The sequence below is a fragment of the Bos grunniens genome, chromosome 2 (assembly GCF_055505025.1).
Source record: "Bos grunniens cultivar Pamir isolate PY7600 chromosome 2, Bosgru_T2T1.0, whole genome shotgun sequence".
NCBI classification, from domain to species: domain Eukaryota; kingdom Metazoa; phylum Chordata; class Mammalia; order Artiodactyla; family Bovidae; genus Bos; species Bos grunniens.
The window spans coordinates 106,329,237-106,343,197 of record NC_141166.1 but is presented as its reverse complement, the minus strand read 5'-3'; the positions used below and the strand labels follow the sequence as shown (position 1 = coordinate 106,343,197).

The 13,961-nt window shown below is 35.4% G+C and overlaps 1 protein-coding gene across 4 annotated transcripts in view; it reads left to right on the top strand.

Annotated features, from left to right (window-relative positions):
• The window catches only part of GALNT3 (polypeptide N-acetylgalactosaminyltransferase 3), a 51,329-nt gene that overhangs the window by 25,320 nt on the left and 12,048 nt on the right, over nt 1–13,961 (top strand). For all 4 annotated transcript variants that reach the window (XR_015152713.1, XR_015152707.1, XM_086370654.1 and 1 more), the window contains exons 2-4: nt 3,024–3,646; nt 7,439–7,611; nt 12,247–12,396. Coding sequence is in view for 2 of the 4 variants with exons in the window: in XM_086370654.1 (XP_086226780.1) it covers nt 3,132–3,646; nt 7,439–7,611; nt 12,247–12,396 (838 nt within the window). In the remaining 2 variants the exon portion in view is untranslated. The remainder of the gene's footprint in view (nt 1–3,023; nt 3,647–7,438; nt 7,612–12,246; nt 12,397–13,961) is intronic.

Sequence of the window (13,961 nt, the reverse complement as noted above, 5' to 3'; positions counted from 1 at the left end):
TTTAGGATGGACTGGTTGGATCTCCTTGCAGTCCAAGGGACTCTCAAGAGTCTTCTCCAACACCACAGTTCAAAAGCATCAATTCTTCTGCGCTCAGCTTTCTTTATAGTCCAACTCTCACATCCATACATGACCACTGGAAAAACCATAGCCTTGACTAGACTGACCCTGTTGACAAAGTAATGTCTCTGCTTTTTAATATGCTGTCTAGGTTGGTCATAACTTTCCTTCCAAGGAGTAAACGTCTTTTAATTTCATGGCTGCAGTCACCATCTGCAGTGATTTTGGAGCCCAGAAAAATAAAGTCAGCCACTATTTCCACTGTTTCCCCCAACCCTTAAATGTAGCTTTTTCTCTGGCCTTCTTTATTTCACTGTTGGTGAATTCTTTTGTAACCCAAGACTGTCAAACGTTCATCTCTAGCACAGAGCTTTCCCTAATTTTCAGTCCTATGTATCTTTTTCCCTGGAGAAGGAAATGGCAACCCTCTCCAGTATTCTTGACTGGAGAATCCCATGGTCAGGGGAGCCAGGCAGGCTACAGTCCACAGGGTCCCAAAGTAGGACACGACTTAGCAACTAAACCACCACCACCATGTATCTTTTTACTCATGAGAACTCACCTTGGAAATCCTTCCAGCATCTCAAATTTGTCATGGCCAAAATGGAACATCCCATCTCCAATCTATCTTTCTTTCTATATTTCCTGCTTTTGTTATAGGCATCACTTTACCCATCCACCTCCTCTTTTTCCCTTTCGTTCACAAAGTCTTATTTGATCTCAATTCCTTGAGTCTCTTGAGTCAGCCCTCTTCATTCTTCCTGTTTCCTTCAGTGATTTGGTACACATTACCTTTGCTGGTGCTGAGGAATTTGTGATTTTTCAAAAATATAAATATGATTATGCGCCTTCCTTAAAGTCATTCAGTACTTTCCATTCCATTCATTCAGGACAAAATTGGTAGAGTCCAAGTTTACTGTGTGAGCTGATCTTTAACTGACCTTCTGGCCTTACCTCCTGCCCTTTCCTGCTTGTGGCTTCCATTTCTGCTGTACTCAAGGACTGATCACATCTTTTCTTGCTCTTAGGCCTTTGCCCCTCCATTCCCTGTCTCTCCTCTCTCTTTTGTCCACCAGCCTAAAAATTGCTTATGGCTGGATGATATCTCTGGGAAATTCTCCCTAACATTTCTCCTGATCTTCCACGTGCTTTCATAGTCTCCATCATATCACACTGCTTCAGTGCCTTTTGAAGTGCCATCATTCTTATTGGCCTCTGCTCCTTGAAGCTTACCTTTAAGGTATCTTTCCTTTCATAGCCGTAGCCCAGCACAACATTTGATAGAGTCAAAATGACATAACCACAATTGGGTGGTTCTGAAACTCCTTATATCTTAAAGTGATGTTAAAAGCTTAAGAGATCATTTTAATTTTTACATGATACCATTGAAGTAACCAAGCTGAGAAGTATTGGAATCTCAGTTTTATTGGCAGTAAACATCATAACCCCCACTCCAGTACTCTTGCCTGGAAAACCCCATGGACCGACGAGCCTGGTAGGCTGCAGTCCATGGGGTCGCTGAGGGTAGGACACGACTGAGCGACTTCACTTTCACTTTTCACTTTCATGCATTGGAGAAGGAGATGGCAACCCACTCCAGTGTTCTTGCCTGGAGAATCCCAGGGATGGGGGAGCCTGGTGGGCTGCCGTCTATGGGATCACACAGAGTTGGACATGACTGAAGTGACTTAGCAGCAGCAGCAAACATCATAACTGAGGTATCTTTTGGATCCAAAGTGTCCATTCTATACTGAAAACATATAGAGCAGTCCAGTTAGAAACTATATCAAACTAAGTTTGCAGGTTCTGCCTATTTTCTTTATCCAACTTAAAATTTCTTGTTAAAGACTGGAAAATCCATCTTAGAACTTGGTTTTCTTATTTTAAATCTAGCGATAACTTTGGAAAAGAATTTAATTAAATAAAGTGCTAGCTTTTACTTCTATAAATGGCATTTTCCTTAAAATATGTTTAGGATTAGGGAGCACAGGCATTTTCCTTGCCCCTTTGCCCCTGCTAATTACTTGCTGACTATAATGGTGCATGGTGTATAATCACGTACTGAACCCTTCACATTACATTTTTTTAAGCATTGTGAAGAAAGTCCATCTTCACTGTGATTCAGGCTGTAGTCAATTTCTTCTATTACATTTTGTTTCTTCTGCTTCTGGTGGCCTATATTAGAATTTGGTAAACATACTGCTTTGTTCTTAGGGTCATCTACAAGCAGGATTTTATCACACCAAATACTGGTTGTATAATTCAATGATCTCTATCGCCTCTTTAGAGACACTTCAAATGAAACTTACTGCCTTTTTTTTTTTGCTACTAGATTTTATGTTTGCGTGAGCTATGAAAATAGCCTTTATATAACATTATCTTAATTTTCCAGTCTTTATTGGTTATGTCAAATTCACAAGTACTATCAGGTGTGCAGATTTGGGAGGATGCCGGTTTACTTGGTGGTGAAGCTGCTTTATCATTTTAATTGATTTATATGAAGTTCAGATTGTTGATGAACTTCTTAAAAACCATGATTTTAGATGTGTCTCTGACAGTACCTGTCAGTGTACTTTTGTTTTCTTCTGGATTACCCCTTTCTTTACAATCAGTTTAATGAAGTCCTTTGGCCTCATGGTTATTGAACTAAAATTCTTTTTAAACTCAAAATATATTTATAAAACCTATGCATGTTATATGGTAGATAGTAGCCAGAGTTAACACATAATGTATTTTTTACTGGAGAGAAATCTCTAATATTTTATAAACCCAATAGATTATAGTTAACGATAGCAATTGTCTCCCAAAAGTGTAATTTTTTGAGGCCAAGATAGCTTTGACTGTTATTAACCATAAGAGTGTGTTGTTTACAGCTTTTGTTCAGTTGTTGTCTGAGTGAGTGAAGTGAACCATGCCTATAGGGATGAATAGCTACTAATACCATCTATCATTTCTGTTTACAGGGATTACAATTTAAGGAACCTTCTTGCCAGCAAATCTATGATAAAAAATATACATAACAGAGGAAACTGTAACTATTATTTGTCAAGTGACAAGCTTTTAATGTCAGAATGGCTCACCTAAAACGATTAGTAAAACTGCATCTTAAAAGACATTACCATAAAAAATTCTGGAAGCTTGGTGCAGTAGTTTTTTTCTTTATAATATTTTTGATTTTAATGCAAAGAGAAGTAAGTGTTCAGTATTCCAAAGAGGAATCAAGGATGGAAAGGAACATGAAAAACAAAAACAAGATGTTTGATTTAATGATAGAAGCTGTAAACAATATTAAAGATGCAATGCCAAAAATGCAAATAGGAGCACCTGTCAGGCAAAACATTGATGCTGGTGAGAGACCCTGTTTGCAAGGATATTATACAGCAGCAGAATTGAAACCTGTTCTTGACCGCCCACCTCAGGATTCTAACGCACCTGGTGCTTCTGGTAAAGCATTCAAAACAACCAATTTAAGTGCTGAAGAGCAGAAGGAAAAAGAACGTGGAGAAGCAAAACACTGTTTTAACGCTTTTGCAAGTGACAGGATTTCTTTACACCGAGATCTTGGACCAGACACTCGACCTCCTGAGTATGTTGAAGCATATTAATTGTTTAGTATTTATCTCGAGGGTTTGCCTGGAAGGGGCGTTAGTTAAGGTGATACTTGTTCTTTAGCCACTTTGAAGCAAAGAATTCGCAAATACCAATTGTTTAATCTGTTTCAGTGATTTTTTGCTTATTATTATTGAGGGTAGATTTCTGTATCTATGATTGGTGAGGCATTGCATATATGAAAAATTACCATCTTAGAAATTAGGAAACAGAATTCTAGATCTGACCTCTATAGAAACACAAGGAAATCCTTTATTCTTAAAAGCTTTAGTTTTCTCATCTATTAAGCAGGAAATATGGGGTGGATTTTATGGGAAATGTGGGAGGTGGAAGAGTTATTTCTGTTCTTCTCTGTGTTGCTATAGAATAGAAATATTAAAAATGTGCCAAGATTTTGGAGCTATTAGATAATGATACTTTATGAGCTAAATCCCCGACTCTGTGGCTACTTTTAGTGCTATAATTATATTTCAGAATGCCCTGTGTTTTGTAACCTTTCTTTTAAGAGCCAATATTGTCATAATTACTAATTCAACTGCAATTCTTTCTCTGGCGTATTGTTGAACAAGTTCTTGTATTTATTGAGTTTTCTCCCTTTAGCTTCTGAAAGGCCAGAATTGCTTTTTATTGTTACTTTGTTTACATGTTTATCTCAAATATATTTTGCGTAACATTCTCCCACCCCAGATTCTTCTGTGCTGACTCTTTGTTCTTAGTTAACTGTTTTGTTATCTTTGAGGTAGTATTCAAATACTCTGTTTGGACTGAAATGGTGAAAACGAATTTCAGCACTTTCAGGCAATCTGTAGGTTTGTTAAAAGTACAAGCTAGACAAACTGTAAACAGTGCCTGCATATTTTGCTTTCTAGTTAAAAGAGAATTAAATTTATAAGTGTGGCTGAAGAAATGTACTTTGGTAGACTTAGGTCTATTGCTGTCTTCATATTTTTCTGGATCTGTTATCATGAATACCTGGTCCTACTATGAGTCCCTCAATACTGAAGCTGTGTAAATTAGATTTCTGTTGCTCTATTCTAATGCATATTATTCAGGGTTAAATTGCTTATTATTTTAAATGAATGTGTGAAAAAACAAATAAGTGGAAAATATTCTAGCTGTTCTAACAGGGCACCGAATAGTTCCTTTTTTATGCTGATAGGTTAAAATGCACTATGGCACTTTACTGATTTTGGAAGAAGTGTTGATTGAAAAGTAATCCCCATCACAAATCAAGAAGCATGCTTTTTGTTCTTTGACATGACAAAATGAGCTTAAGATAAGCCTTTTCCCCAGTATAGCATTGAGAATCTATAGAAATATTCGATAATGTTAATCAATAAGTAAGTGCAAAATAGCTAAACAGACAAACTTTTTTTGGACAGTAATGCATACTTAGAACTGTGAAGGGTTGAAGATTTAATATTTCCATAGTTTTAACTTATATCAGCAATAAAAACATTTTCTGAAGAATTGCTAATCTTTTACATGCTCATTAGAAATATGGATCTTGTTTCTCCCAAAGCCAGATGGTCTTGTGCCTGATAACTTAAGCACATTTCTATATGCCAACTTTTTCAAATGGTTTGACTGGGAATCTGTAATTACTTTGGCAAGTCATTTTAATTTCACTACTTTAAATGACATGTGAAACAACTTTTCAAGCATAAATTGAGCATGCTAATTGTTTCAAAATAAATGAGGTTTATGAAATCATATTGTGAAATTTTATTATCATTTGCATTAACAATACTTTTACTTGATATTAGTACTTATCAGTTAGGTAAATAAACCCTAGTTTAAACTGAAAGTCTTATGAGATTAAAGAGATAACATTTCACTAGTGTGAATTTTTGTAGTTTCCTACTTTAAATCTTCAAAAACTTTTTATATTTCTTAACTAATACTATATTAGTTAGTCACATGGCAAATAAATATAGGGAATTTTTTTTTTTTTAATCTCAAAGCTTCCTCCCCCAAATGCTTATAAGACAAAAAATAAGGTTTTCTCTTTTCTTAAAAAAAATACTACAGTATGAAGTTTTTCATAATTTTTACTTATACTTTGTTGTTTTATAAAACTTCATGTATTAAAAATACAAACTTACATTTCGCTATTTGTTTCTGTGTGATTTTAACTCAAGGATAGATAAATTGGTTGGTTGTGTTTGGACTTTATTTTCATGAGTAGATGAGTAGTTTATCCAAAATTCACTTTAGAACAAGTCGTTTGTTTTCATCTACCAGTGCGGATGAATGCGATTATTTTCTTCTGGCTATACATATATGTCACACTTTAAAATCACGACAGTCCTAGAGAGCAAAATCACTTTCGTGCAGAACCTTCCTCCTCTTTTCCTACTCAGTGGTATTGACACCCTCTCAATAGTTTACCCCTAATCTAATTCCTTCATCACTACAAATATTTCAACCTAAAGATCTCTCAGAAAAGGATCTGAAACACATTCATACTGATGTATGGCTATAAAAGTAGTAGTTAGCGAGAGTTTGTAGAGTATGTCTTTTAGGGTGGCTGCTTCCCCAGGCCTCTAGTACCATCGTGGGGGCTCTGGTTTTCCCATCGGCCCTGGCAGAGCAATGGAAGTGTGCTGGGCTCTTATCTCCACGAGTGACAATGATTTCCTTCCCTATCTTTGGATTTGACCAGCACTGTTTGATAGTTCACACACTATTTATAGTGGTATTTGACTGTGTGGGAGGATTTCGTAGCCCGTATTCTAAAAGTGTACAACCTTTTATGGTTATCAAAGATCCAGTTGTTTTATCTTTACCATAAACCACACATATTTTATGTCCCAGGTTCACTCTGTCTGATTTTACTGTGTTTTGAGGCCTCTCCTATGTGTTATTTCATTTGATCCTCACCTCACCTCAGCTGGGGAAGGACTGTGGTCATCTCTAGTCTCAAAGGCTGGAGATTGTATAGACCCACCCACATCCCAATGGGTTCATGTGAAGATTATTTTCCTTGAGGGTGACATTGCTATAAAAATGAATTCAAGATCTATTTATAACTAATGTTTTTTAGCAAATGAGTAGGATCACTCATCAGTCATAAGCCACCTAGGGTCTCTCTCCTTACTGGAGCAAAATCTTTAACACAGCAAGTCATGTGATATATGGTAGGTACTTAACAACTTTTTGCTTCTGATGATCATTATAAGAAAATAGGCTTTGTCGAAAGCGAATTTTTTTTCCCTTTTGGTTCAGGTACAGGTTAAGGAAATTGATTAAACAGAAAATACTACATACTTAACAAATATCTAATTTAAGATAATCTCTACAAAGATGAGTATTAATTTAATAAAGCTGCACTGTTAAAAACTGCAAATATAAAGAGAAAGGCATCATTTCTACAATGAAAGAAAAAAAGCTTTTTTTTTTTTTTTTTGAGCAGTTAACACTTATTTGCCATTTTACAGTTTGGCTCACTTCTAGGTTATTTTTCTTATCTAAAATGTTATTTATATTTAAAGTTATATTGTTGAGAAAGCTTACAAGAGCATGTTTTAATCCATGACATGTGATCAATATCAGCAGACATGATCTCTAGGTGAGTGGTCTATTTGTAAAACTTTTGTTTCAATCTGTTTGCCTTTATATAGCATTAAGATCATCTTACATAGAAATAAACTATGCACCAGCATTTCTACTGTGTTAAAGATTAAAACAATGATAATTTTAGCAATGGTATAGCTGTGAAATAATGTAATAAAATTCATTATCGTTCTTCTACTTTGACTTTTTCTAGATGTATTGAACAAAAATTTAAGCGCTGTCCTCCCCTGCCCACCACCAGTGTCATAATAGTTTTTCATAATGAAGCGTGGTCCACGCTGCTTAGAACTGTCTACAGCGTGCTGTACTCTTCACCTGCCATACTGCTGAAGGAGATCATCTTGGTGGATGATGCTAGTGTAGATGGTAAGAAAGCACACGCAAATTAGATTATTTCCTGAGTAAATCCATGTGGTGTTGTCCAAAGTCTTTTTGGTTGTATTTACTCTCTGTATGCCACCTCAGAGCCTAAATAGAGTGTCTTGGATGCTGTATATGATGGGTAGAAGGAGAACCCAAGGATGTCCATACTCAGATATTTTGGAGTTTATAAATGTGTGAAACACCATTATTTATATTTTTGTAGTCCTCAGTGTGAGATTTTTTTCTTTTAAAGACATGATTAGGAGCACATACTTGTGCCTTGAGTTAGGCTGCCTTGGTTTGAATCCCATTTCTGGTCCTAACAAGGTATGCAACTTGGGCAAGTTACTTAACCCCCTTATACTCAGTTTTTCTGTCTGTAAAATGGGGAAAATGTTATATTTCATCAAATTTATCGTAAGATACATTATTAGTGTATGTATCATTAGAAAAAAAGACCCTTACAGTCAATTAAACTAACATACCATTGATTATAAAAAGTATATAATTTTATGGTTTAGAATTGAAGAAATATATTAGTATACAACTCCTAGGGTTGTTTTAAACATTAGATGAATTAATATAAATAATATATTAATAAATAATATAAAAGAGTAGTTAAAAATTACTGAGGAGTTACCACATCCTGTTTTATTTTTGGTTCTTTTAAATATTCTAATACCACTTACAAAGCTAGCTAAAATCACTAATGAATTTTCACTTCAGTTTACAAGTCAATAGTCAGTTGCTAAGTTACACGTTGTCAGTTGGACTCACAGGATAATTGGACAAATACTCTAATTTGCTGAATTTTCAAATATTACAAATATTTTAGGTATCAAACAGGTACAGATTATTTCAACGAATGCAAAGTTTATTCCTGAATGAGCCCAAGTTTGGAACTAGATTTCTTAAACTCAAATTCCAGCTTTTTGGAAACACTAGTGAGCAGTTTCCTTATTCGTAAAATGATGATGACATTCTTCCATCAAATTCAAGCACCATCTATTATTAGGTAAATCATTACTTTATGGGGCTTACTCTGGTGGCGAAGATGGTAAAGAATCTGCCTGCAATTCAGGAGGCCTGGGTTTGACCCCTGGGTTGGAAAGATCCCCTGGAGAGAGGAATGGTTACCCACCCACTCCAGTATTCTTGCCTGGAGAATCCCAGGGAAGGGGGAGCCTGGTGGGCTGCCATCTATGGGGTCGCACAGAGTCGGACATGACTGAAGCGACTTAGCAGCAGCAGCAGAGCCACAAACACTTTCACTTTTTTTCCCATTGCTATAGACCATGAGGAGGAAAAAAGTTGCCTATTATGTCATAAGTCATCAATTAATTATAAGATATATCCAGATTTTAGACATGGTAGTAAGTGGATAAAGCACAAAATTATTAACTTGGTTTATTTAAATATTTCTACATACAAGTCTAGACATCCCTATGGTTTCAAAATAAAACTAAACTAAAATAGCCCAAGTGAATAGAGGTTATATTATTGAGCTAAATTAACATCCAGATGGAATAGGATTGCTCATCATCAGAGATCTTTGACTTAGCTATAAAACCTATCCACCAAATAGAGAAGCTTTATTATTCAAGTTCCCTGGATTCAAGTTACATTATATCCAGATTTCTGATTTGAATCTTTAATCCTCTGAGCCAGGTTGCTTCACCATCTGATTGTAATCAGTTGGTTTATTTATTGCTTGATTTGTTCTGTATTTTTTAATTCTTTGTATCTATTGGGACCAAAGTCCATGGATTTTTAAGTGATATCTGATTAAGTTCTCTTGTGTGTTTTATGTAAAAAAAAAGAAAAATCCAGAACTTTATTTTAGAAATCTTTTGCTTTGGTTTCTTGAACTTTTTTCTCAGATAATTTTTATTTTGTTGATTTTTGAAGAAGTTGGACAACAGGGACACAGTAAGGCTACGTCTAGTAAGCCTTCAGTTGAAAGTAACTTATATTATTTAATTGCACAGCAAGATTAATAGTGAAAGGAAATCAGAATAAAGGATGATATCCATTTATAATCTTTCTGTTTCAACCATTTTAATCTTTTCTTTCCTAATCACTATCTAAATAAATATATAATGTTTATATAATTATACCCATGAAAGAAATCCAGTTTTGAAATCTGACATTTTCACATCACATTGTTATTAGCCTGTTTCTGTTACCTTCAAAACTTACTTTTAATGACAGTAATGAACCAGATATGTTTTGCTTAACCATACAATTTGTTTACCTCTTAGTCTTACTATAACATGATATTGCAATAGGTACCCTTGTGCTTATGTTATTTTCCTTTTTTTGAATTATATCTTTAGATTAGTCTGGAACGGCAGGGCTATTTGGTTAAAGTGTCTGAATTTTTTTTTTTTTTTTTGTAATTCTTTATAGCAATCAACAATAGATTTGGAAATATTTTCTTGACAAAGCGCTATCTTTGCATAGTAGTGTAATTGTCTTATTGGATTCAGTCAGAGAACTATCCAAGGAGTACCCACTGTAGAAAATGTATCCCTAGTTATGGTAAAGGAACTTGTGAAGTAGAAACCATAGTCCCTGACTTCAATTTGCTCGATGGAAAAGCATGAATATGTGGGTTATCAATTAACAGATAGCTAAAACCCAGTGACACCAAACAAAATATAATGAGCGTTTCCAAAGCATAGACCATGTGCTAGTTTTGTTGTTATTTAGTTGCTAAGTTGTGTCCAACTCTTTGTGATCCCCGTGGGCTATAGGCTACCAGGCTTCTCTCTGTTCATAGGATGTCCCAGGCAAGAATACTGGAGTGGATCGCCATTTCCTTCTCTAGGGGATCTTCCTGACCCAGGCATAAAACCTGGGTCTTCTTCATTGTAGGTGAATTCCTTACTGTCTGAGCCACCAGGAAAGCCCAATGTGCTAGTTAGTCCCTGTCTTAAATATTTTATTTGTATAACTGATCTTTCATTGTATCCTCCCAACAGTCCCCTATGAGGGTAAATCCTATTATTCTCATTTTATAGATAAAGAAAGCGAGGTACAGAAAGGTAAAATAACTGGCCTAAGTTCACATAGCTAAAAGTAATGGTGCTATATATCAGACCCAGGAAATTTGACTTCATGGTTTTGTGTTTTTAAATTCATAAAATTAGGAGTGTGGATGGGGGTTAAATTTAAAAGGCAGGTAAGAATTTACAGGAAATTCAAAAGTTGTGGGTGAATAAAATTTCTTAACTTGTGAACAGTGAGAGGGTTTATTGAAGGAATCTGTAGTGACTCCATTTAAAAAATCGATTCCTGTAAAGATATTTGAAATGTTTCTATTTTATAAGTTTCTGCTTTGAGAATTTATCATTAAAGCAGAAATATCTATGGTTATATTTTTTTAAGACAAATTACAATCCTACTTGTCTTTCAGAGAATTAATTTTGAGGTACTTAGAAGGTGTTAAAAAAGTTAATCTGTTACTCTGATATAGTAATGTTTAGATAACACTTACTTTTCCCCAAATGTTATTCCTAGACTCTTACCTCTTTCATGAATGTTTAAGCTTTAAATAAGCAACTATCCTTTCTGAACCACAGGAGAATTAAAAAAAATGTGCATAATTACAGATAAAGTCAAAGTCACCTCCAATTGCTTCTGAAATCTGGCAGAAGCAAACATCTACCCAGGAGGCTTCCGGGCATTCTCAATATTCCCAAGTCTTTTTGAGTCTGTGTGATGGCCCAAGAAGGCCATGTGAAGAACTACATGATATATTCAACAAAAAATCGAGCATTTAATGTGAAAAAAACAGGCCTAAGGAGTTGTTTAAAAATATGGACAACACTTGAGTAACTTGACTGACATTTGTTTCTTTTACCTATTATTTTAACTCTTGCTTAATATGTATGTCATCCAAATAGGAATACTGAGATCTTAAATTACACACCCATAACTCAGATTTTCCCTGCTTATAACCTCATTACTGATTTGCATGCCCTTTTCTTCCTTCATATTTTTATTGGAAAAAATCTGTGTCAGGAGACTCTAGAGCTTTCAAAATTTTTTTGCTGACTCTTTGTAGAAATATTCACAAACTACTGTAGCCCTGCATTTTTCTACTTGTATTTTTCTCAAGATTTTGGTCTTAAAGTTATTTTGACCACTGACTAAATGTCAGAGAATTTTTTTGAGACTTCACATTTTTCTATAAATTTCCAGATTTAAATACCAATTTTAAAAAGAATTTAAAAGAATTTAAAAAGAGAATCAAATATCTTTTTGGCCAAATTCAGTTTCTTTCTTTCCTTTGTCTCTCTTCTCTGGCCTCTAAATGAATGTTCTTAACTCCTGGGGTCTATTCCATTTGAAGTCTCTCACTCCTCCCAAACACATTGTATTTATTGACATGACACGGACAGGATGCCTATGTGTTATAATGTCATGCATTATAATCATCCAAAAGTTAAGGTTTGTATATGTAGTTTTTTCAGTAGAGTTAAGGATGTAATATTTTTTATCTTAAGGGGTGGATGTGTACAACTGTTAAGATTATACACACAGAGGAATCATTGCCTTGTGCTTTCTTTAGCTTTCATGTTACATGTGAAATAAACTTAGAAATGAGTTAATCTTGATTTTTTTCTCTTACAGAGTACTTGCATGATAAACTAGAGGAATATATAAAACAATTTTCTATTGTAAAAATAGTCAGACAAAAAGAGAGAAAAGGTCTGATCACTGCAAGGTTGCTAGGAGCAACAGTAGCAACAGCTGAAACGCTCACATTTTTAGATGCTCACTGTAAGTATGCACAGAGAAACACAGTTGTACCGTTTTCCCTCTCCCTCCCTCTAATTCAAAAGGTAAGGAAAGCTTTTCTTTAAATGCCCAATAGCATTTTCTTCAACATGGCTTCCAACTGGTGAGTATAGCAGTGATAGCACTAGCAGATTATAGCTCTGGGTAGGAAATTCCTTTCACTTATTTAAAGATCTTACCTCCTTTGTATTTGAGGTTCTTTAACTTTATGTCTCCCAGTGACCACCTTCCCCAGTGAGTTATCCATGCCTGGAACAGTTTTTCAGATGCTTGTTTTGTATTAAAAAAAAAAAAAAAAGTGTTTTTCCTTATCATTCTTGATTATTACACTTTAAAGTGAGTGAAAGTTTTGTTTCTTTTGTTTCCCCTTCAAAGATTCATAAAGTCCTTCTTGTGCCAAATGAGAGGTGTCCCTTCATAGCTTCCTGTGTGTTTCCCATGAATGTTGTTAGTTTTTGTTTGTTTTTGTTGCTGCTGGGGTTTTTTTTCTTTGTATTTTAATTTTTTCTCCAGCATCAATGATTGTAAATACAGTAGTTGAAGACTATTTTTAGAGTCAATGTTTAATGTTCACCATAGATATCACTTAAATGTCACATAGTCCCTGGACTCCAAGCTTCCTGAGTTTTACTCTGTGTATGAGTGTTTAGCTTTGGATTGGCCAGCCCTCAGGTGCTGTTTGACCAAGCAAATGGTTTTGAGCACACACTAATTGTTACAGAAGGGCTTTTGGATTTGCTTGAGTCTCTTTAGAGCTTTCACATCCGGTATTCTCTCAATACCAGGCATTTAAGAAAAGTCTAAAGGTAATCCAAGAGAGGTGTTTTCAAAAGGAAATGGCCCCTTCTCCAGTATTCCTTCTCCTGTTCCAAAATTACAGTAATATCAGACTGGGCATTCTTCCCCTCCAGGCAGATTTGTCTGAGGGTCCTCCTGGGCCATGACTGCAGATGGCTGGATGATGAAAAGTCCTGAGTAGGACTGCACATGCCATATCCCCTGAAGTCTGTGTGCAATGTGAGAGCTTGGCCTGGGGCCAGAATCCGACCTTTTGTGCCACACCTTCATCCCCTGTGAAGTGCTGAGTTGGTTTGAATGGTTCTTTTCCAATTGCTAAAATCAGAATATTCTGATTCCTTTACTTATTTTCTCCTACAACCCTGTCAGAGAAATGAAGATTTCCATTTCTATACCTTACTCAAGGAGACAAGTTTAAGTAAATCAGAATATTTTTGGAGCTGCTGCTGCTGCTAAGTCACTTCAGTCGTGTCCGACTCTGTGTGACCCCATAGACGGCAGCCCACCAGGCTCCCCCGTCCCTGGGATAGCAAAAAGTCACCCTTGATTCATAGTCCATTTTAAAGAGAAATACACAGTGTGAAACTTAAATATATCAGTATCATTTTACTTCCATTCTAAGGTTCAAAAAATGTCACTCCCTCCCCATCAAAGTCACTCCTTAGCTATGCTTAATCTTGCCTGCTTTTTTTTTTTTCATCCTACCCTTATCTCATTACAAGAAACCTTTAAGAAATCTCCCTTATATA